Source organism: Netta rufina (genome assembly GCF_964035555.1).
Source record: "Netta rufina genome assembly, chromosome: 3".
Lineage (NCBI taxonomy): Eukaryota > Metazoa > Chordata > Aves > Anseriformes > Anatidae > Netta > Netta rufina.
The window spans coordinates 95,605,281-95,631,453 of record NC_140125.1 but is presented as its reverse complement, the minus strand read 5'-3'; the positions used below and the strand labels follow the sequence as shown (position 1 = coordinate 95,631,453).

Here is a 26,173-nt window from a genome sequence, read left to right as displayed (position 1 = left end):
CATTCCATCACTTTTCTGTTATTTTGCATGTGCTGCTAACTGAGGCAACAGAGGTTAACTCAGATTTCTATCATGCTGTGTTGTAATAAATTATTGGGCACCAAATTAATATATTAACATCAATAAGCACAACAACTTGCTTTTTGGGCCACAGATACAGGGCTGTGAATACAGAACACAAATGGTATCTATCATGAGCTAGGAAGCTATTGGGCTAGGGAGGTGATCGTCCCCCTGTACTCAGCTCTGGTGAGGCCACACCTCGAGTACTGTGTTCAGTTTTGGGCCCCTCGCTACAAGAAAGACATTGAGGTGCATGAGTGGGTGCAGAGAAGGGCGACAAAGCTGGTGAGGGGCCTGGAGAACAAGTCCTACGAGGAGCGGCTGAGGGAGCTGGGCTTGTTCAGCCTGGAGAAAAGGAGGCTCAGGGGCGACCTTATCGCTCTCTATAGGTACCTCAAGGGAGGCTGTAGCGAGGTGGGGGTTGGTCTGTTCTCCCACGTGCCTGGTGACAGGACGAGGGGGAATGGGCTTAAGTTGAGCCAGGGGAGTTTTAGGTTAGATGTTAGGAAGAACTTCTTCACTGAAAGGGTTGTGAGGCATTGGAACAGGCTGCCCAGGGAAGTGGTGGAGTCACCATCCCTGGAAGTCTTCAAAAGACGTTTAGATGTAGAGCTTAGGGATATGGTTTAGTGGGGACTGCTAGCGTTAGGTCAGAGGTTGGACTCGATGATCTTGAGGTCTCTTCCAACCTAGAAATTCTGTGATTCTGTGATTCTATGAGTAAAACTCGAGTAATTATATAATTATTGAGTAACTATTACATTTCTATTTCTCTAATATAAATAATACTATATATAGTATAGTAATAATAACACTATATATATACACCACATATATACTATAGACATCACATAATTTCCAACACTATCCTAACTTTGAAGATTAAATCTGCTTGTGCTTACTTAAAAATCAGAGATGATTCAGTTAATCTAGAATAAGCTATTTTTTTGGTGAATGAAGGTTTACTATAGCCTGTGCCTTTTCTTTCATAATTTTGGAATATAAATTACCATTTCCTCTTTATTTGGAGTGAAGCTTCCACAGTCTGCTTCCACTTACAGCCTAAGAGACAGTGTATTCCCATTAACCTTTTGCTTAGGGCATATGTTTAGAATCAGCTTTGTTATGGACAGTGTAATAAAATATCCATTTCATTTTAGAACTGAACCTTGATTACATCAAGGCTGTCTTAATTTACTTGCATATCAGTCCTGCGTCTTCACATTTTCTCTATTTCCATTTATATAGCAAAATAAGCTTTTATACATTCTCATTTCACTGTAAGGCTGAATTCAGTTCAGCTTTTTAAAAACAAATTTCATATTATCTACTGACCTTCTGAAATAGAGCTATGTAATGTTTTTTGCATTCCTTGATGGCCACTTTCCTTCTCTGAAAACCCTTGTGAAATTATTTTCTCCCCCTTGGATTCCTGTTCTGTGCTCATTTCTAGCACATTAATTAGTAGAGAAAAGGAAACACAAGTTGAGGAGCACAAGTGGGAAAGGATGAGAAATGGAACTTGGGGATTTCTGGTTCCTCTCACATTGCCTGCTCAGTGTGGCCTTGTGATACAGTTCATGTAACATGCTGTTGAGAACCTACCCCCTGCCAACTCCACGCTAGATTTCTTCTAGTTTATGCCCACACTTGGATTAGTAGTAGTTAAATGTTCATCACAAATGTCTCACATTCATTTTATATTATAAGGGAAAAATAAAACCTAGTGCAAGACTTCCTTTCTTGCACTTTCTTGCACTTGAACTACAGGAGGGTAACTACATGAAATCGGTACTCTGCAAGAAGAAAACTTTCTGATGCAATATAAGAAAGGCTTGAGAACATAATCTGAAAACTGGGGCATGTAAAATTACAAGAGAAAAATATGTCCTGAATAAACAATAATTCAATAACATAAAATGTAGTGTTACTTCCCCGTTTTCCAGATCTGACACTATTTATGTGGCAGATAAATTAATAAATTACTGATGTTGGCAATGTAATAGGGATAGTTATTACTGAAGAAGAACTTGTTACTTAAGAATTTTCCCAAGTTATTAATAACCCATCCACAAGCTTTCCATCTGTTTTTTTCTGGAACAAACATATTCAGTGTGAGTAATACAAGGAAAATCCCACTATCTTTTCTGGCTAGAATTCCCTAATGCCACATAACATATTCAAATATTCCATGCATCAATTTTCTACTTATTTTATCAGGTGACAAAAGATACATTAAACTGAGTTGTCAGGAAATATTAATATATTATTTTCAAGTCTATCACAGAACCAGATGTTATTTATGTAAAGACAATTTGAAGAAAAAAATAGTGAGTTACTTGAATAAATATGTACATTTTGGAATCCCACATGGTTTTATTACAGCTGCTGATATAGCCTCCCCTCCAGCATTTTGTTCAGCTTCATTCAGAAAGAACTGGAGAAAAAATTTCCAGTGATAGCTAATAAAAATGATTTGAGGAACAGGTGAAACCAAATGAGCACGTATTAACTAGAAGTATTTGAACTTCCCAGTTCAATGCTTCTTCCAAATGTGAACCAAACAACTCCAACAACAGGTTATTAAGGAAGTTTATTCTTTCAAAGAATATCTTCAGGGAGCTGAAAGAGTCTTTTAAGTTCATAAAAAGAAAATTAACCAGTGTACTCATGTTATTCTAAGGGGCTTTTGACAGCTATGATGTAGTGGTCACACCTATGGTGGAGTAGGGAAAAAAATCCTGCTGGCTGGATGCAGGGTAGCTGTACATTGCGCAGGAAATTCTGAAGTTATTGGATGACAGAGTACTCCAGAACTTGTAAAACACAAAACTAGATTCAGTCTTCCTCTCCATCTTGGAGTGCATTGGTTTCAACTGATCCTATATTCTATTAAGGAACTTAATCATGACAGAAGAGGTGAGATCATCAATACATTTACAGACATCCATGTCTGTATATGATCTATGTAACATAAACTATGATCTATATTATCTGGAAACCAGAGTCAAGTTTTTCTACACCTAGCATTATTCAGAGGGCAAGTTCAGGGTGCTCTTCTCTGTCTTAATTCTTCCAAATCTTCTTTGATGAAAAACAATAAAGCAAAGTGAGAAGAAGAGAAGAAACACAAAGGAAGATGAGATTTGTGGACCATAGGACCATACTAGGTTGAAAAGTCAATTTACAGCTTAATAGCTTCCTCAGCTTCTTCAAGTGATAGTCTGCATATCCCTTTGAATTCCACATGGCTGCAAGTAATTTTCAGCACAATCACAGCATCCTAAAGGAAAGAGTCCTTTATAGAATCAGTGATCTCCGCATCATTCTGACAAATGCAAAATGAAAACTAAAAGACTACCTCAAAAACAGTGACAGATGAGGTGTCCTTGTGTTGGAATAGAGATACACTACTGGACAGACACACAGCAAGCGCTGACGTACAGTGAATAATGATTCCTGTTTTGGATGTGCTCTTGATCAACCCACCCAATTATAAATGAAGTTTAGCACATAATTCAAGTACAATTCGGATACAAGATAAAATATAAATTTTGGATGGATCTGAAAATATTTTCTCTCTGAAAAGTAAAGTTAGAATACTATTTAGGTTTACACATCTGAAGTCCATCTACCTTCTGAGTGGACATACAGGCAAACTTCACAGAAAAATAAATAGAAAACAAATATCCAGTAAAAAATAATTTTCCAACAATGGACATAACATATTTTAAATCAAAGACCCTCTCACCAAATAATCATCTAAACAATTCTGTATAAAACAATTACATCCTAAGAAATTTAGAGCAGAAAAAAAATATAGACTTGCTTTCAGGAAGAGAGCAGTGGGAATTACAGATACTGAAAGGACTAACTGATGTACATAATCAAAAAGATTAAAACACTAAGATATAATCAAAAATAGTAAGGATTGAAAGGAATTGGATTTAGATACACAAAGTACACACTTCATTTAGCCCAATAGGTATATATACTGCTCAGCAATAATTGCAGAAGAACAGGATATTGTTAGAAACAACAATGATCTAGCGTCCACGCATGTTGTTGGAGTGTATGGTCTTACCTAAACCACAGCATGGAGAGCTTTTAGAGAGCCACTGTTTGATTTTGCAGACATAAGCAGGGTTTTCTTTAAGTTCAGAATGCGCCCTCTCCTTTCTTCTATTTTTTTTTAATGCTGCATAGTGGCCACTGAAACCCCTTCCTCTTTGGGAATGGATAAAATCAAAACTGATAGCTCATGGGGTAAGAGCAAATTCATTACTGATGAAGCTTTTTCATAAGGAAAGATCTTGCAAAGAGATGTAATAGACAAATTAAGAGATAGAAAAATTATGAAACAGAATGACACAATCTGTTAATGATTGCCAAAATCCAAGAATCTATAGCAGTGTACTCTCACCTGTTGCTAAAATATCAAGAGGCAATGTGATGGCAAGGGCAGCAGAGAGAACAGTTCACAGCTTTCACCCCCAGTTTCAAAACTTCAAATATGCCACTGGACTAACAAATTTGCCATAACCTTGTCTTGTGACATTGATATTGTGACTTCTATGCATAGCTTCCCTATTTAGGGATAAATAGATCTGTGCCATCTATACTTACAGACATCACTCAAAACTGCTCAGTCTTCTGTTTGCTAAATGCCATCCAGTTAATTCCAGTGATTTTTCTGAAGCTCTATCCAGAGCATTTTCCTCTTGCTACTATTCAAATCCCTCAGCTTTGTCCAGTTAATTTTAATCTACTGCTTCCTTTTTCACTTCCATCTCAGATAGACTGAACCATCAAGAGAACTATTGTTCTGAAATTATTTTTTGTAAAAAGTGTTTACATGTTAGTCTTGTGTATTAAAGCAATGTTGTCGAGGTATTCATAAGAATCTGATGTTTCTTCTTGGTTCTGATATTGGAAACTTTCGCTGTTACCACAATGAAAATCACAGATTTGGACTCTGTGATGATTTATCTTCAAACATATTTTCTAAGCTAAGTAAGTTAAACTGTATCTTATTGTTTCCCATATAATCATATTTATCTCACTAGTAGCGCTATAGAAATGCTGAAAATTCCTGATTAAATATTTTCACTGAAATGCTTTCTTGCCTTTCTAAGAAAGGGAGGCTGTGTATTCTATTTGGATTGAGTGTCAACAAGCTCATTACATGCAAAACAAATAACAAATCTCAAGATAAAGCAACAAGGTGAGAGAAATGCAAATTTTCTTCTTCCCATTGCTGACACATTAAATGACACATCAAACACACAAAATAGACCATTAACACATTAAAATAACTGCACATCTTTCAGGAAAGTCGGAAGCATTTTAGTTAGCAAAGAGGATAAAATATATAAAGAACAAAAATATTGAGATATATTAAGGATGATTAAAAATGGAACCACATAAATATTGTTGAACATTAGTGATGTGGTGATCAGGCTCTTCTCCCTAGCACCAAGTGATGAGTGGAAATGGCCTCAAGTTGTTCCAGGGGAGATATACTTTGGATATTAGGCGAAATTTCTTTACTGAAAGGGTTGTGTGGCATTGGAATTGGCTGCCCAGGGAAGTGGTTGAGTCACCATCCCTGGAGGTCTTCAAGAAACATGTAGATGTAGAACTTAAAAGTATTGTTTAGTGGTGGACTTGTCAGTACTAGGTTAAACGTTGGACTAGATGAGGGGTCTTTTTGAACCTGAATGATTCTATGATTTCAATATAAAAAGATAATTATTTTTAAAGCAGCGTATGTTCAACTAACAAAGAAGATCCTATTAATTAATGAAAGAATTCTGTGATTTCTAAATGATTATAAAGAACACAGAAATCACTCTACTTAAGCAGTAACTAAGATGTGTTAAGCTGGACTGTCCAAAAAGACTAAATTATTTTCAATTTCCTACATTACAAAATAAAAAATTCTTTTTAAGCATTTTGGGAATTTTGTGACCTCAGCTATTCTCACATTCCTTGTTGAAACTGAATATTATTAGAAAAACATCCCAATATTCACATTCAAAAATCCACTGCACACTATGACAACATATAATCTAGTCTATAATTTCATAATAAATTGACTTGAGTACCTTCAGAGTTAAATCAAAGTTAAAGTAACTCAGAAAGCAAATTCACACTAATGATAATGTGTTTGATGGATTTGTTTATCAAATGTGCAGTCTGGAAATTATCAATTTGAAAATAAAAGTGTGTGTATATTTTGGGGGATAATTTATAAATTAGACATGATCTGATCCTATTTGCAAATGTGAAAATGCTAGGTTGCTACTATATGTGCTTGTTGGCTCATCACAGGTAGCAAACAACAGTGTAAGAATTATTGGTACTTCCTGTTCATAATAACATGATTCTGCAAACTCACAGTTTCCCCTGGTGACCCTTTTGCTCCTGGTTGACCCGGTGGTCCAATTTCACCCTATATTTTTTGGATAAAGAGAATAGTTGTGTAATTAATATATGTACAATTAACAGTTGTGTTAAATTCCCTTTAATTATGCAGTAGGATTTGAGTAGGATTCAAATGAGTGAGTTTGAGTAGGATTCAAAATATTATGACATTAACTTTGTTACTTTTAAATTCTGCATTCCTTCTGGAATAGTAGAAATAAGACCTAATAAAAGACGCCAAACATGCCCTAAGCATTTTGGAATATGTCTCCTTTCATTTGCAGCATGATTTGTTGTCCTAAATATCCCCTGTGAAAACCCTCCTCTCAGTACAGGTTGAACCTTTAGCACAGAAACAGTATATATATGCATAGTTTTTAACTGTGTTTTGATTTATTAACAATACCTTTTGTCCTTTTGCTCCTTGATTTCCAGGGATTCCAGGAATTCCCTGAGGGGAGAGGAGGGAAAGAAAGAGTAAAAAAAAAATGTTTTAATTAAATGGAATATCTTACCGAAATTTATGAATATCTTACCGAAAAAATACTATATAAAAAAATAATTAAGAAAAAAAAAAACATATCCTCATAAATTTAACATTTGTTATATAATTAGGGTTCCAAATATGGGCAGAAAATGGAAAATTAAAAAAAAAAAAAAAAAAAGGTATAAGAAAAGAACTTCAGCTGGATACATGCAAACTATTTCATCTGGGGATACAGCGAAACAGCAAAGTTCAGCCCCTCCCTGGTGCTTTCTTGCCAGAACTCCACATCTGCCCTGGACAGGCTCATGTACTCCTGGTTGCCCACCAAAGGTTGTAATACTGTACTGAAAACCCTGACATGGGGAAAGAAACCACTACCCATTATTCATAAGATTCCCATATAAAATAGAGCATGCCTTCCTTCTTCCAGCAAAAGTCCTGGCCAACAGGACATCAGGTTTGAGTACCACAAATCCTATTTTTCTATTTAAATTACAGTGATTGTAATTTAACACAAGAGAGAGCTATTATCATATGTGATGTATGCTAGCTTCCACTTTCATAAATACTTGAAGATCTCTATCATTTCCTCACCATCGTTGTTCATTTAACTCTACAGTGTATCTCATACTGGTTTCTTACAGCAATAATTTATGTGAATATAGTTTAGCTTTAAAACAAAACTCAATATATACTTAAAACTGTAATCTATATTCAGTTAATCTATTTTTCCTCTTAGTTAAATCCATTCAAGTTTTTTGTACAGATACTGTTCTTACTTGTACCATTATCAAGCTGCAGCAAGGATTTGGTATATAGACTTTGTGATTTAATCACGTTGAAATTAATATGCTATAGTGAAAACAAGTAGACTGGTCTAGACAACACCAAACAAACACATTCTATGGAAAAAAAAAAAAATCAACATGAGTGTAACAACCAGAATAACTTAATAGTTTCCATATGGACTACATTTGTACAATGCTGGCTTGGAAAAGATAGCTCCATTGCTTTGCAGATTATACCCAGCTTCTCGTTAATAATGAGCCCATCAAGCAGAAGCAGTTCATTAGTCTGTTCGCTTGAGTTAACTATGGTATCCTCAGCATCTTGTAAGTCACCTAAATTCCAATGTATGTATCATTAAAAGAAGAGATCAAAGAATATAATACAAATAACTGGAAAACAAAGCCTCATTCTAAAAATTCTACTCACCTCGCATAATATACGTCTTCTGGCTAAAATTTTGTCCAAAACCATCTTTTGCGCAAATAAACTGATAGGAAACGGAGTGCATTTATCACCATATTAAGAACCTCTAGACCTGTCTGTGACTTCTCAGTATATTTATTTAACAGTTTATTTCTGTAGCTGTAAAACGTAAAACTAAGCTATAAATATCCATACCAGAATTTCACACAATGATGAAAAAAAAATCTCCCAGTAGGCAGGAATCTTCTTTTACTGAAAGGATGCACCAAAGCTTTCCATGTTTACATTTCTAAGGTACGTGCAGGGCTGAGAGAAGACCATTCCACATACTTATCCAACACAGGGAATGATTTACCATTATATAAGCATGCCTAAGAGAAGAAACAGAATGTTCTGCTGAGCTCTGTTGCACTTTCAGGGCTAAAAGAAATCGCTGATACAAGACATTTAACTTTACCTTTATGTCAGTGGCAAAGAAGGACAAAACTCAAAGAACAACTGTAAAACTAAGTCACTGGGCCATTTTTTTATTTTCTCATTGATTTTGCACTACTGAAATGCAAGGAATTTAAGCTCTTCTTTCAGTGGGAGACTATCTGGACTCTCAAAATTCTCTTATGGCTCATTGATATTCACTCAGCTAAGAATGAACCTATCACTTATTTTAATCTGAGTGATTCCCAGATTACATGGGGTGGAGATTTTCACAGTTATTCACCACAAGTCAGTTGGCACAGGAGAAGGAGAATGAAGTGGCTAATTTGTCCTTAAAGAATGAGTTTTTCCCATAAGGATTATTTTTCTCTATATCTCCGATGGTTCAGCAATTTCAAGGACTAGTTTCTGTAGGTTCAGTTCCAGGATGCTTAAAACAGTAAATTTTGTTTCCTTCTCATTGTCTGCTCCAAATCTATTACCTCCTTTTACATGGATAATCCCTGGTCATGCCAACTAGCACTTTCCCAAAGGGCAAAGTTAAAAAGTAGCTTAGATATCCGGAGTTGCTTCCCTAACTTCTCAGTCAAAAGCCAAACCAAGTTTTGGAAATGTATTAGCATCCTTGTTCCTAAACAGAGATTTCATCCACAGTACAAATCCTCAAAATCTGAGCTTTCTTTTTCTTTCCATCCACCATAAGTAATAAGGCACTTTTAACAGGAAGTTATGCTTAATAGGGTGACATAACTACCAAAGAAACTTTACTGCAACTATCAAAAGATGCATTCTTCTGAGCATGAGGTGAAACAATAAGTTTCACTCCATTTGTTAGATGAAAATGTAATTTTTGTGAAGTGCAGATTGTAACTAAAATTATCACAAATGCCTGTGTTTAATCAAAATTTAATATGAAACAGATTCATCATGCAATTTTTCTGCCATTAAGGGAAACACAATGTTTGGAACTACTACAAATGGGAAAATTGCCACCCACAGGGAGTAAGAGAATCAATGCTATGGAATAATTCATGATTCACTGAGCTAGGGAAAAAATGCCTTCAGGGATTTTTTTTTTTTTTTTACAACGCTTCTAAGCAACATTTTGAAATATGAAATACAGAAAAGGTTGTAATTCTAGATTTTCTTTTCTTCCTCTTTCCAGAAAACTTATTTTAAATGGTTTGTATTTATCATATATACAGTTACAATACCAATAAACATAGTATTACATTTCTAACCAGAATAACTACAAATCAAAGCATCTACTGAGCTTTTATGCTTTCTATCCTTACACACATTGGACCATCTTACCCTTCAGAGTCAGTTCATTTCTTGAGGTTCTTTTGCCTCAAATTTCATGTAAGGCTTAGTCAATTTGGTATTTAAAAAATAAGCTTATTGCAAGTCTTACCACTGCCTTAGTCAGCTCTTTCAGCATCAGCTGTCTGACTTTCTTAACCATCTTAATTTCCTTCAAATGTCTTAATCTTTCCTCTAAATTTTTCCCTTAAATGGGAAGTGTTCCCCTACCCCTTTATAAGCCTATATAAATAATTTTAGCAAGTGCTATAGACACATGAAATGTAAAGCCAGCAAGATATCCTAGTAAGCCAAACTCATAGGTTTAAAACTTTGGCTTCTCTACTGCAGCCTTATCATGCACTACTAAGTTTGTGCCTAAAAGCTAACACGATCAATCACATATCAGTCTGACAGCTAACTATTTTTTTTTTAATTTGAGATACATCTGTGTTTCCCTTTTATTTATCCTCCTTTGCCTGATGATAAGTTTCTACAGACACAGCTAGCAAAGCCTCCTGAAAGTCTTCACTAAGATTTTTGACTAAGAATCACAGTAAAAGTAACTGTAAACTAGGATATCCAAGGGTAAAATGAGTTCTGGGTGTCCTTTCCATGTGGGAAATACCGCTGCTTAGCCATTGGTCTCCCTGCTTTACCGCAGAGTGAAGTTTGCCCGGACATGGAACTAAATCCCTTGATGCAGTCTTCCTCAGTAGCAGCCTCCACAGCTGGGAATTCCAGATGCGTAAAAGCAAGAATTTGTTTCAATTATGATGATGAGCTTAAACAATTCTGTATAAATACTCTATGCTATCCCAGTTTTAGCAATTTAAATAAATCTTCCATTATTTGATAATATCTGGCAGATATAACGGATTTAACTGTAAAAGGAACATAGTTTCACAATCCCTGGAAAATCTGTCTTGCAGCTTTCCTTAATCATGAAGTGTCTATTTTTGTTTTTGGATGATATTAAACAGCTGGATTTTTTTCCATGCAATCCAACTAAAAATCCACTACGTTGGCCAAGGCTTTATATACAAATCAACTAGGTGTAAGCATTTTTACTTAAGGTACAAGCTACACTTCTCAAAATATTTCACCCCCTTTTACTAGTGAGCATCATGGATTATTTATATCTCCCTCATGCTTATGAATTGCAGAAGAAACAATGCATAAAAGCTTTTGCAAGAAGAAAGAAAAAAATTATTTTACTCCTAAAATGAGCATTTATCACCTTATTCTATTATTTTCTGCTACTGTCTTTAATATTTCCTGTCTCTTCAGTGCCTGGTAGAACATCACCCTTTGGCACTGGTCAACAGCTTGTGTAAGGAAAGTTTATAGACTTCAGAAAACATATGCATTATCATAAAACATTCTCTCTAGAAGATACAAGATTATAGAATATTTTCAAATGATTCTCTCTTATGAGCAAACTGTTTTGTGGTCAATTCACCAAGAAGATAGAAAAAGCATTTTTCTATCTTCTTGGTGAATTGCACCTTATTTAGATAGATTAGATTAGATAAAATTAGATTAGATTAGATAATTAGATTAGATTAGATAACGTACAATAGATTGCACCTTATTTAGAAAATAAGGTGTAATCACCTTATTTTCTAAAGGCAGGTATACAAAACCATTATATCTGAAGTAGTATCATTTTTTTCTATTAAAAATTATCATGATTGTAAAAGATGGGATTAAAAAAATCAGTTTAAACTGAGACCTTTTGAAAAACAATATATATATATATTTATATATTTATATATATATAAAGATGTTTAAGCATACAACTTTTATTTCTGAAGTCATTCTTTGGGAGAAGAAATCTCTCAGCTTCTTTACTACTGTTGTTGAACATTATGGTTTATTTTATGACATAACATAGTATTTGCTTTCATTTCTTACTTTCATATAAGGATTGTCAGTGAAGTTATTTTGTCGTGACTACACGTTGTTTAATTTGTATTAATGTTCAAAAATAGATCCATGAATAACATTTAGAAACTTTTGTTAAAAGATGGTCACGTTCTAGTCTGCTGCCCATTTACACCATGAAAATTCAAGCTGTATCCCTAATAATCATTCATAATTCAGGTAGTGGCACAAGCCTCACAAAATACTCCCAGCAAGGCAGTGGGGTACTTTACTCAGAGTTTCAGTCGCACAAAATCCATAGGCTTTTTATGAAGGTTGCCAGATTGGTGCTAATTTTGACTATGTTCTTTTTTCAACAGTGTAATTGTTAATGAAGGACAGCTGAAGTATCATGTTTAAAAAAGATAAAAATCATAACTACTGATAAAAAGATGGGTGTTTTAGCATATTTGAGCTCACTGAAGCATGTTTCAATTAAAATATTCCTTCCATTCTGAAAAATCTGTAATTGATTCTGGAAACGCATTAAAGTACACTGCATAAATTATAGCAGTGGCACAAGATTCACAAAAGATATCTATCTACACAGATATTCCCATGATCCCTCCTAGAACCTGAAGAATTCAACTGTTCATGTGTTACTGATCTTTACTTGAACAAGCATACTTCATGATACTTGAGAGATTTAGTGGAGGTATGTAAAAAAAGTACAAGTCAAGACAAAATTTGAATAGAAGTACAGTAACAGTCCAGATACTTTTTAAAAGATTAGAGCAAATCCTTGATAATCCTAAAAGAATGAAATACACAAAACCAACTTGGATAATGGATAAAACTCTTCTGCTGTGGGAAGTAGCAAAATATGTGTAAAAGAAACTCAAAAGTCGCATGTTACTACTGACTACCTGGAACTGACAACAAATAAAAATGGGCTAAATACAAAGAAGGGTTCTCACATACATAATGAGTATTCACTAGACTAACATTGCAGCTTTAAACTAAATGAAGGAAAGGAGAAAGCATTACCAAGATCCTTAGAGTTATAAGACCAGAGTTTGCAAGCACTTTTTTTTCTTTTTTTTTGGCAAGTTGCTTATTAAAAATGAAACACACATATGTTACATGTGGAACATAGTGACCCCCTGTTGCAATGCCAATAACACAGAACTTGGAAAACTATAATTGGAAAACTGGAAAATTTAATAAAAATGAGAACTGTGCATATTCTCTCACAGGGTGAAACTGATGTTACTGTTTATTGCAAATACACTTCAAAATAATATGAATAACAGACTCATCAAATCTTTGTGGATCCAAAGCTAGCCAGACAAAATCCAAGTCCCCAGCCTCACAGGTGACACTGCAATGTCCTCCCTCTGCCACTCATGCCATGCATTATGGACGGAGCAATCCAAGCATGTCAACAGTGGCTAAAAAGCTCAGACTTCTAACAGGTGACAAACCAAGCCACGTTTCATACCTACATTCAAATACACTAATATTCAAGAAGTTACATGTCTTCGAAATGTTATAAAATTTCTCCACTACTTATAATTTATGCAGAAAAGCTTGTGATTGATCGTACAGTCTTGAGCACCTTGCACATCAGAGCATGAGGTCAGGCTGAGGGACACTGATTGTTGCTCTGCTCCTTGCACCCAACCCTCCTGGCTGGCTAACACTACAAGAATTGCAGTTCTTCTCACACAGATCACACTGGTGTGGAAGAATGTAGTTTTGTGCCACCCCCCTCTCCTGTAGTAAGGGGCCACGTATTTAAATTAGCAAGGGGTAGGTTTAACAACAAATCACACTTTTTTCCATATGGTGCATACTGTGACACAGGAAGTAGCAAAAGAAAACAATAAAACTGTGTTCCAAAAAGGACCATAAAATTACTAGAGAATTGGTCCATTGCTGGCTATTAAGTAGGGTGGGCCAGCATGCACTCTTGGCTAAGGAAGTCCCTAAAGACAGTCAGAATCTGGCAGTAAATGACATGGGGGGGAATTCTACATACTGCTATTAGGTGTCAGAGAAAAAGTTCTGTGAAAATTCTTTTGGTCTGTTTGGCAGTTCTTACCTGTGTTTAAGAAACAGCTAAACAAGATTTGGTGTGGAGAATGGGATGAAACCCTTCCAGAGCACAAAGTAGGAAAATCATAACCTGATTCAATTAGCAATTGCTAAGACAATATTTAATTACTAAAACTAAAGCACAATCAAACTTTTGCAATGTGAGTCAAAATTCCTTCTTAAACGGTCTAATATTTCTGCAGCGTATCACTTCATGCTTTGTCTTACTGGATCCAAAAGCCTTGTTTTTGCTGGTCCTGTAGTAATTTATTCCACATTGGTCCAGTATGAGTAAAAGGTGTAAAAATCCTCAAGACAATTTGTTTTGTAGCTTGACCTAAGAACAGGATCACATAACACTGTTCCACGTGCTTTGTTAGCCCAGAGTACTACTTGATTCTGGTATGTCATCATTTTTACAGCAATGGCTAAGAATGGCAGTATTTTTAAGTTATCTGTCTGAAAGGAAATAGTTACTGGCCATTACATACCTAAAAATGAAGCTTTGATACAACAAATGAAAAATGATGTATTTTTACTGTATGTTTTTCCAGTGTGGGAAAGACAGGCCTTATGCCATCACAATATTATAATCTTAGCAGAAGCATTAGTTAAAACCTACAAAAGGATTTAAATTCATTCTGATTAAAGATTGTTTAGGTTTTCATTTCACAGAATCACAAAATCTAGGTTGGAAGAGACCTCCAAGATCACCAAGTCCAACCTCTGACCTAACACTAACCAGTCTTCCACTAAACCGTATCACTAAGCACTACATCTAAATGTCTTTTAAAGACCTCCAGAGATGGTGACTCAACCACTTCCCTGGGCAGCCCATTCCAATGCTTAACAATTATGTATGGAAAGCCAGCCTATATTCAGACAAGGCTTTCCAGGGTTTCAATTCACTGTAATTTTAACACATATATCTGACATACAAGAAAACACAAATTGAAACATATTTCTCCAAATTTGCTAACGCTGTACCTACTCAAGTTGAGACTTAAGTATCAACTTCTCAATTTCACATTTAAAGCTCTTTGTGGACAGTGATTGTCTTCATTTTTTCTTCAATAGGGGTGAACCAACTGGTCTCACAAAACAATGGTTAAATCCTCTTTATAGCAATAATATTGAGTAGAATAGTAACATCATTTCTCCGATGAAAGGAGTTTTTAGGTTCACAAATACTGCAGATCTGACTTATTTAACTTCCCAATATCTTTCACTATTCCTACATTACATAATATGTGATGATTTATCTTGAACAATTGGCAGGACTCCAACTAAATATATAGAGTAAGGCAATGCTGCTCATTCTGAAGGGCACCTGGAAAAAGTATAAGAAACTACTTAACTTTAACATCCCAGCTAACACTTGAACACAGAATAAAACATAAAAATGTTTGTTTGCTCTTCTCTTCCACACTTTCTGGAAGGGTTCAGTTCAACAAACTTGAGCCAATAAAAACCATACTTTTATTCTAAGCCAATCTTCCAAACTTGGCTTCCTTTACAGTTAATTAAAAAAATAGGCAACTTCAGAAGTGATGATACCTTCTATCTGAGACCACTTTCATGATGGGATGAATAACCCTATATAGATAGAGAAGAGTACAGGGAACCAAAACACAGAGGTGGACTAAATTATGTCTGCTTGACTATATTAGGTGAAATGAAACCTGAACAGGGTAATTATCAGAGCACAGACTGTAGATTAGCTGCCCACAATCAGCATTTAGAACATCGAAGGAGTCATAGCTAGATTGCTTCATATTACCACCTTCTCAAGGAGGCTGTAACTCAGGTCTTCTCAGGACATATGTGCAAGAAATCTTTTCTCTAGCTTGTCCCATATCTTGAAGAAGGCTGAGCCCTAGGAAAAATGCTCGCTACCTTGTTACTACCCTGTTGCCTGCTGAAATTAAATCAGAAGAAGGAAGGTAAAACATCCTTTGGATCCCCCTGTTTCTATTTGTGGTTAAGTAACTCACCATAACCATGCTGAGAAGTAGAGAATACAGCAGCAATGAGAAAAGCAAATGAACTGAAATAATAAATATTTATGACTGCTACATACTAACTGAGTGTCTTCTTCATTCATTGCCTCCTGTACTTACTGCCTGTTTGGTTTCTATGTTTAGGAATCAACTGAGGAAAGACTCTGTTCAGTTAAATGTCTCCAGAGTCACTGGAAATGCCAACAGATACGTACCTTAATTATAAATCTAAATCCTAATTCCTAGTGTTCAAAATGTATTAAGAAAGGATTTAAGGAAATATTCTGGGGATGTGTTAAAGATTCAGGTCTCTCTTCTTTTGATTATTCTCTAGCACGAACATTAACAGAGACAAAATTCACACCAAGACAGAGTTTTCCCTAGAAACCTGAAACACCATGTCCCAGTGCTCTACAGAACATTTAAATACTGATAGGAATTTGCTTATGAGCTACACTACTGAGATTCAAATCGCAGTATTACTGTTATGCCAAAATGCAATGATACAAACCACTGACAATGGATAATTGGTGTGCATAAAAATGAAATACTTTGAAATTGCACACACAAACAGAAATTGCATTATGAAGCATTAGTTCCTATAGCACTGTCTGTGACTAGGTGGAATTACCAACACACAGTTTAAAAAGCCTGGTCTGTTTACACACCATAAATGGTGAAAAAAAATACATATACATTTTTCTTTTATTCACTATAAGTGATAATCTAAGTTTAAAAAGACTTTATTGTCTGACAAGTATTTAGAAATTTAAAACAGTTTTAACAATACATGTTAAAACAATGCCAAAAAAAAACAAATGCATCTCAATTTTCCACAGCTTGTTTCTGTGACCTGACATGATGAAAGACCACAGTAAGCACAGTGTTTAGTGACTCACCACTTAGGGTAAGCACATTATTACTTACATATTCATGCAGCTCACAATCTAACATAGTCTAACAAATATTACCCTTTCTTTCTGTGTGATTGAACACAGCTGCTGAGCAATAGTCATGAACACAAGTGCTGTGTTTACAGATGAAAGCATTAAAAAAATGGCATTGTCATTAATTTAATTTATACGATTGCAAATATGTCCTATGTCTTGCATTTTTGTATAAAATGTACTAACTAAATGATTATTTATTGTTACTAAAAATATTTTTGATTCTATCAGCATAGATACTAACACTGACATACTTTATATCTTAATTCTATAATATGTTTGAGAGTGGGAGCTTAGCATAGACAAAAACACAAATAACAAAGTTTTCATTGCTACACAATATTTAAACACAAAGAGAAAAAAAAAATCTGCCATTTTACTTACTTGCAACTTCTTAGCTACAATTCACAAATGGGATATTTGTTTCACTGGTTGACAAATATTTTTTTCTTTACAAAAGATTTTTTTTTTCTTTTTTTGTTCTTTTCCTTCCCACTAAATGGCAAAAATGTTTCTTCAATCATTTCAAATACTTTATCATACCATATTTTGGCTAAGAGGTTGATGTGTATATGACTAAATAAGGCCAAAATCATGTGATGGCACTGCCACCAAGCAGGGACTGTTGGGTGGTTTGAGTTGTCATAAGTTCGTTAAGCATTCCTCTATGCACATTCTTATTTTTATGATCCTAAGCATAATGTTTCGGTTGAGGAACATAGAAAATCCATTTTGATAATTGTCGTTTCCAATGTGCTATCTAGATTACAGATTTTACAGGGTCTTGAAGTATTCCTTGAAACATGTGGGCATTGAGAAAACTGTAAGGTGAGAATAATGGGGAGATGTTGCTGTTAGAAGATTAATCAGCAAGTATGAAATATTGTGCACTGGAAGTACAACTTTCCTGGCATTAAAATGGCAGATGTCAGCCCAATACACAACATGGCAAATACCAGTCCAAATATTCTCTGCACGCACCCTGTACTTCAGCAAAGCCTTTCATGGGATGAAAACACCACACAAGTTCAGGAATGTCGTAAATATTATTACTGACATCAGCTGGACCAAAAAGAATGCAAATTAGTCTTCTTTTAAATATCACATGTCAAAATAAGTGAATATTAATCACTTGAGGTATACCTATTTTGCACCAGTTATATGATATAACTTTCAAGGTCTGGAGTGGTTATTCTTTCCTTATTTGGGTAAATTAATGCATTTGCCTAGGATAGATCATTACTAGGATTGCCTAGTATTAGATCAGATCAAATCAAATTAAACAAGTAAACAAGTTCATAATTTAGTAATCCTACTGAGAAAATAAAGAACATTTAAAGAACTTCTGAACTTTCTAACTTGAATCAGAGATACCCAGACAGAGCTGAGCTGGATTGACACACAAAGATTACATATGTATCATTCTTCAATCCAAACCAATTTAGTAAGCAAACACATATTTAACTAATATTTAGAAGTTAAGTAATTCCTGATTAAGAATATAGGATCTATTTACAGTTGTGTGGATTCTTCCATTCAACAAAAATCTCTACTTAAGTCCAGTAATTTGTTAGAATGCCTTTTTTATTTTTCAGTCCAAGCAGTTGTATGTTAGCTAATATATGTATCCATTCATCATTTGTTCAAAATAACATAAAACATCAAAAATATTTTTTACTTATAATCAACTGCAGAAAACTGACTTTTGGCTCCCCCCCCAAAATCATTAAAAATCAAATTGTATAGCAATAATGTTTAAATACTGAAAAACTCTCTGCAGGAAGGTACATTGCAATACTAATACTAAGAAAATCTTGTTTCTGATACTTAGAAAAAAAGTAGTGACTGCAGTATATATATGCTTACAAACATCACTGTAACTAATATGAAAGACTCCTGTCTCCTAAAAGCACAAACATTTAAATGGGCAAACATTTATATGGATTTTTAAGTCGTATTACCACAAGAGAGGATATGCGATGTATACTGTCTACATCCATACTGCCAAGCTGATTCACTTTTGTTTTCATACCGGATCTCTGCACTGTATCTCACACAAGCTGAGAACACAACAGCTGAAGCTGCAGTATGAGGTAAATATGAGCATTGCCTCAGTGGGAAAAAGCACATATGGAACAATGTGTATCACAGCTCTAACTCTGCAGACTTATGGTCTACACTATAAGCGTATGTCAGGCAAACACTTCCTCTGAGAATTAAAGTTCAGTTTCTGTATTAAGTACAATTTTAAGTTTAAAGTCTCGAAATGAAAATTTCCAATAAACACTCAAAATTACTTTAATAAGTAGAAGAGATTATGCTCTTCAGATCTGTGGGTTTATGGCTTTGTGTATAAAAAGGACTAGTTCATCTGAATCACTGAATTCAAATAAATAAGCACTACCAATAATTCTGAAGATACTGAAATTAAAAAAAAAAAGTGCACTTAAACTGTTTGCTGGAGGACAATTCTTACAGAATCATGCTTTTTAAATAAATTTCTTAATTTATAAAAGATTAACAAGCTTTTAAGAGAGATTTTAACAAAAGAAAAATATCTATTTATTGCAATGCAGTTCAGCAAGTCAGTAGGGAGATTTTGAATGATACAATGTATTGGTCAGAGGTATTTCTACCAGTAGGCTTACAAACCAGCTGCAATGGATGGGAAATGCTTGCACGTAAATTTTATCAGCACATGAATTAATAAGAAAAATGCCAGCATAGCTATAAAAAGGTCACTGTATTATACGAGCATAAAACAGAATACTCCTGAGTACTGTTTATAATTATTTGTTTATAATTATTTATAGTACATGCCGTTCTTGTCCATAATAGGCATACAACTACAGCTCCTTTAGTACTCCCTTACATGTTTTAAGAAATTGCCTTTGTTAACATTGCATCTATAAAACAATTCTAAAGAAATGTCAGCCGGGTATGCCATCCCTTCTCTGTTTGATTTCCCAGAGTAAGTCATCTGATTTGAAATGTTGATAACTGAAAAATTCCAAAAACAATACTTTCTTTAGTCTTTGTAGACATAACAAAAATAAAAAGATACCACATAATTACAGAAAATGAATATAATTAATCTAATTGCTTGGTGTGCACAGCCAGAAATTTCAAAATTAGAAATCCCAAAGAACAGAAAGAAAGTGAGAATTAGATGGGAGAGAACTGTTATGTTTTACAACTGAGAAATGCAGGAATTATTTTCCAAGTTGCATTAGGTCAGTGGGTCCAAGTCTATTACAACATTTATTGTGGCTCTGGTCCAGACTGAATTCAATGAGAATCCTTCCATTGACTTCAATACACTTCAGATCAGCAAATATGTTGTCATGTCTTACATCATTTTTGTCACCTGGGAATAATAGAGCCATTGAGACTAGTCTGCCTTGAGTTCCAGAAGTCTTTACTCGACTGTTTCTTTACAGCACCATTCTCACATTTATCTTCTTAATAGCAATTAGCTCTGCTGAAAATGCAGGATGGAATGTATGTAATTAACATAATTTGTCAAATGGAATGATGAAGATAAGCTATACTGCAAATAATGTCTGTTAAAAATATATACACCTTTTAAGTGGACTTAAAAGTTATAATTGACAGGAAAACCTCCATTCAGTCTAAAAAATGTGGTTGAGCTTACAGCAAGCACTGTATAATTAAAGCAAGATTATTGAAATTATTGTGTTGTCAAAGCTGTCATCTTTCCCTTCCTCATGTAGGAACAAGAATAACATCTGTTATAGTAGCTCCTGCAATCAGAAAGTCATCAGAAGACTCTGTCTGCCCTGACTACTCTCACAGTTCAGCAGAACTTCTTGAGGAAAAATTAGTACACTTATCTTTTACTTTTTTTTTTTTTCTTTTTGGCTGTGGGAAGAAGCAGGAAAGGAGAATTTTTATGATTAGAAAAGCACTTCTGCTTCTAAAGACTTAACTTAGAGGAAGAAGAAATTAATAAACAATCATTACAAAATTAATCTGACTAGCTAAATCTGCTTGTAAAGAAATAATGATGTACGGCATAGAGCCTACCAAAGTCTTACTGCATCAGCTGTTTATGTCAAAAAAATTTATCCCACCTGAACAGCAATTTCACTTTATATGTAAAGGTCAAAGTCAATTTTTTCAAGAAAAAAAGCAGGTATTCTTCTGAAACCCACAGGACAGGACATCACTTCCAGATAAAACACTGTCCTTACTTCCCTTACGATGATAATGTTGGAAAAGGAAGCCAACAGTGTTCAGCCGCCACTACTGAGGTTTCTCAGGCTAGTGTAAAAGCACTGATGTTTGATTTGAAGATAAGAATTTTGATGGACTCACACCAACCAGACTGCTAAGTCTCCTGTGCATGCTGATCACTTTTTTCGTAATGACTGATTAAAGAATCATTTATTCTAAATACATCAATTTTATAGCAGTGCCTACTTCGAGGCAACATAGAACTTGAATAACCATTTAGTACTCAATGAAGCATTGAGTATTAAAGCACACTGTGCTGCTCCTTCTGTTTCTGAAATACAATGATAGGAATGACAATGTATTCACATGTGATGCTGCATCCTCAATTACGTTTGGTATCAAAAACATTTCTGTAAATAATACTGATAAAAATGACTACTAAAAGTACAAAATTTAAGCTATCTTATCAAAGGCAAAATGAATGGTATCTTTCTTCCAAAGAGACTAGCATAGTTCTTGCACTCATCTATCTTCTGCAAAGGTTTTGATTGTGAATTTTAAGTTTTCTTTCACTAATAGTTTGAAGCAATTACCGTTTTTTCCATCATTAACACTCCAATCCCATTACATGGGTAATTGCTTTCCCTCTCATATTGTCTACCTAATCAAGCCAAGTTAAATGAACAGAAATCACGTTCAAGTTATTTTATGTTCTATCTTAGACATGAAGAAGGATTTGAACTCTTTAAAATGTGCACATTTCATCCAACTATATCAGTTAATCTCAAAAAGAAAATTTTACACTTCATTTATTTCAGATTTTTCACTCAAATGCCATGGTTGGACTATTAATACTCCCTCCTCAGTGATGCTTCCTCCTCAGAACATGCACAAGACTAGAAGCATAAAAGGGTGCAATTAAAGTGAAAGAAAATTTGTTGCAGCAGGTAAATATATGATGAAATATAAATTTCCTCCATATTGAAAATATTTTCTCACTTATATATGTCAGTTTCTGAAATGACAGTGATGCAATAACTGTACAGCTGAACTAGAGAAGAATAAAGTTCAGTAGAGTCCGAGATATTTACTTTTTAATAAATAAATGTTATTTCCTGTTATGACTGTCAGCTGCCTGAAACATGCGATCTGTAAAGAATACAATCAGCATACACTTAAAACAATTGGTACTATTTTTGTGTTGTTTGGTTTTTTTTGTGTGTGTTTTTTTTTGTTTTGTTTGTTTTTGTTTTGTTTTTTGTTTTTTCACAGTTTGAAAAGAAACTGCAAAGAAAGATGAGAGAGGCAATGCTGAACATAATAAAGACTTTTTAACAAGGCATCTTGCCTCAAGGAGGTGTTGCACTCTACGGGTTCCACCACAATTTATTGGTAGGGAGGAAATGTGGAAAACTGTATAGTAAGGGACTGGTAGTAGTACTACATGACAAAGAAGAAAGAAGCAACAAAAATATATTTTGTCTTGCATACTACCATATCACTAAGTCAGGAATTTTCTCTCCTTGGACCCTGTTTCTATAAATCTCACCATGGCTACAGATGCAGCAGAATTACACTAACCTTATGTCTGCTTTTGAGATAAACAGGCTACCTAGTTATACCATTTTCTGTGCCATATTTTAAAGATTCCTGCTTTATGAAGGAAAATACAGTAAATTCTGTAGTCTGTAGATTTATCTTTAGTTTATCTTGAAAATAATTCTGCTACCATACTCCAGCATAAAATACACATTTTGTGAATATTAGAGACCAAGTTTCAGAGAATCTCACTGATCTAGATCTGACATTCCTGGTGCAGTTATAGGAGAACAATAGACAAACTAGCAGTGTAGGTATAACAGTGGGAGTCAGGTCATAAACTGCCAGCCATGCTGTACTTCTACCCCTGTCACAGACAAAAGACAACATGTTGATCTATTAGAAGAGGTCCAGAGGAGGGCAACAAAGATTACCATAGGGCTGGAGCACCTCTCCTATGAAGACAAGCTGAGGGAGCTGGGGCTGTTCAGCCTACAGAAGAGAAGTCTTTGGGGTGACCTTATTGTAAGTTTTCAGTACTTAAAGGAGGCTTACAAAAAAAGGAGAGCAACTCCAAGGGATAGTGGCATCCATGCCCACAGCAGGGGGGTTGGAACTAGGTGATCTTTAAGGTTCTTTCCAAACCAAGCCATTCTGTGATTCTATGACCACATCTGAGGTCTGATGATGTGGCTTAAATATTAAGGGCAAGCTCTATCCTTTTAAGTATTTGCAGCTGTATTTCTGAAAAATATGATTTCTGGAGAATAAACATCAGCAGTTGCAATTGTTCAGACATATTACTTGTGGCAAGACAGCATATGCTAGGCATAGAAGAGTGCTATAAATGTCCTGCCAGCTTCACCCACAGACACTCACTTCAGAGTTCCCATCTGCAGAATTGTAAACACAAGTCTAACTTTGTTTTCTCTGAAACCGAACTCTGACAACACTACCTACATTAGAAAGGAGAACCGGGCTGAAATTAAGCTCAAATATGTATTGATTTATTCTACCCTCTAGACAGCTGGCCCCTCAAAAAACTGTATTTATCAAAACAGCCTGTCATCAGAAAGATGCATGACTAGCCATTAAAGTGTCACTCAAGTGACAGCATGACTGCACTTGGAGCATGGCCTATTTGTCATTAGTAAGCTGAGCTTGATTACTAGCTTTACTAAACGCTTTGTCAAGTATTCTGTCCATAATGTCAAATGTTTTCTTACACAGTGTAGGCAGGACAGGAGGGATGGCCTGGATAACTTCATTTCCATCTAGTACTGCTGAGGGAAAACAACCACATCACTTGGAATTAATTACTTTAACAACCTACTTTTTCCTGCTCATACATCTGCGGATTAATAAGAGCAATAATATACCAGAAAGAATGCTGTCCAGACAATAATAATCTCTCTCAGATGCTGGAGGCAATGGGAGTTCAGTTCAGCTGTGCTCTCCGTTCTAGACAGTTGCTTCCTGGATGTTGTCTAAAGATGCATTTGTTTTGCAACCATGTTCTTTTTATTTGCTAAAGCAAAAAGGGATCATAAGATCGCTATTTTTAAATAGACCAACTTCACAAATTTGCCACTAATTTGGCTGAATGGAAGAAATAAAGATTGTTTGCATGTATGCTTGTGTGGGTGGGGTATCCATGCAACCTACTGAGCTGCTCCAGGGCCACAGCTGCAGCTGGCTGGTCAATACACACTCACACACTTTCAACAGTATCATCCATGGCCTGTCTTGAGTTTAGGCTGCCTATTTCGCTATCTCACCACGTACACAGCAGAGTTTGGTGCCTCTCTCCTACATCAGTGCCCTTACTACTAGAGTACCTCACTACAGAAGACCACACTTAATTGCACAGTGCAAAGTCATGGTGCCAGCAAAACAGCAGAAAGGAGGTACATTATGCATCAAATAAATACTGTAAGAACAACAGAAACAACAAAAGTAGTAGACTGCACAAGGCATCTACCACAAACCCTACAAACTGTCTCACGTTCCATGAGACAAATGGAACATGGCATCATGGTTCCATGATGCCTACTACATCCTACTTGAATGGGGGAGCCCACTTATGGCCGAGTGAGGATAGCTTTCCTTTCCCACAGCCCAAGCACACGTCTGCCTTGAAGTGGCTGCACAGAGATCTCCTTTGCTCCCCCTCCAACATTTAAATAGACAGGGACATGACATTTGCATATACACTCTGGTGCTACACTAGCAAAAGAGACAGGCAATCAATGTATATAATATGACTAGGTGTCTTAGATTTCTTAATGGTTACCTTGAGGCAATTTCCTGATCAGCATGTAGACCTTCTGCTCTTCAGAACCTCCAATGATTAAAATTGAAGCATATAGTACAATCTGGCTTGCCACTGTTAGGACTGTGTATATCTTTGGTAGTTGTTTATAATTAATTTTTAAAATTAACTAAAAAAAATGACTATGACAAACTAACATATTCTCTAAAAATGAAAGAAGACAAAACAAGGCTAGGAAAATAATGGAATTCTTGTTATTATCTTAACGATTTTTTTTACAGTGTACTATAACAATATACTAAAAAACTTCACTTGGATTTTATGTTTCTTAATAAACATTCACTTTCAGTTTTTCTTACATCTGAAGATAGCATAGATTGTAAAAGATTAATACATCTCACAGTTACTTGGGGCAGAAAAAAAGTAAAAAATAAAGCCAGGGGAGGAATTGCATGTGTTCTTCACTTAAACCAGCAAAATGAAAGGAAGACTTTTTGGAATGATTGCCTTGTATGTTGCCATTTACTTTCAGTGTATTTATGAGTTTTTGGTGAATATATAAAAAATCTACAGAAAAGAGCTTGACAATATTTCATCTGAGATCGTCACCTCTACCTTGTAGCTAGCAAATCTCTACTGGATTTCAGAATTATATTGCCTCTCATGGTGTTATATTCAGTCGAAGGTTTGTGAATGTAAATAACTGCATCTTCTTATCTTACAATTCAAAATGTAACACATCTGAAAGGCAGTGGTTCAACAGCTGAGCACTATTTACTGCTCTTGGCCTACAGAATGATCACTGATCGTTTCCAAGCAGCTGGCTTACTCTCAGCACTGAAAACCTTCAGCTATTTCTTCAGATGTCATAGCTCCTCTGCTTCAAGCAAAGACCAGAGGCCTTAAAGAAACCAGGAGGACACAGACTACCTATCACGTAAAAATAGGAGGAACAAATGAGCTTCCCAAACACCAGCAGAGAAAAAAATGTCTTGGGAAACAAGCAAAACAAAAAAGCAGCAACACGCTCCTCAGGTAAGCCAGAAGACCTGAGATTTAGATAACATGGACAATATAACAAGATGCAAGAAAGTGATTGAACAAAGGAGAGGGAAGGTAGAAAAGGAAAAAATAAATGTAAGTACAATCAACTAATATAAAAGAACATATTCCATTTTGCAAAAGCAAGAGTTAAAGACACACAGAATGTAAGTAACACCTCATGTAAGTAACCACCAGTATTTAGCCAAACCATCTTATCAATGGAAAAACATCAGTAATGAGACTTTATATTATCTACAAATATTGATGTATAACAGTAGCATACTTA

General features: G+C 35.2%; 1 protein-coding gene across 2 annotated transcripts in view; it reads right to left on the bottom strand.

Annotated features, from left to right (window-relative positions):
• Positions 1-26,173, bottom strand: part of COL21A1 (collagen type XXI alpha 1 chain) — a gene marked incomplete at both ends in the record, with an annotated part of 85,124 nt that overhangs the window by 18,433 nt on the left and 40,518 nt on the right. For both annotated transcript variants that reach the window (XM_084285245.1, XM_084285244.1), the window contains 2 exons: positions 6,464-6,517; positions 6,896-6,940. In XM_084285245.1, coding sequence (XP_084141371.1) covers positions 6,464-6,517; positions 6,896-6,940 — 99 coding nt within the window. The remainder of the gene's footprint in view (positions 1-6,463; positions 6,518-6,895; positions 6,941-26,173) is intronic.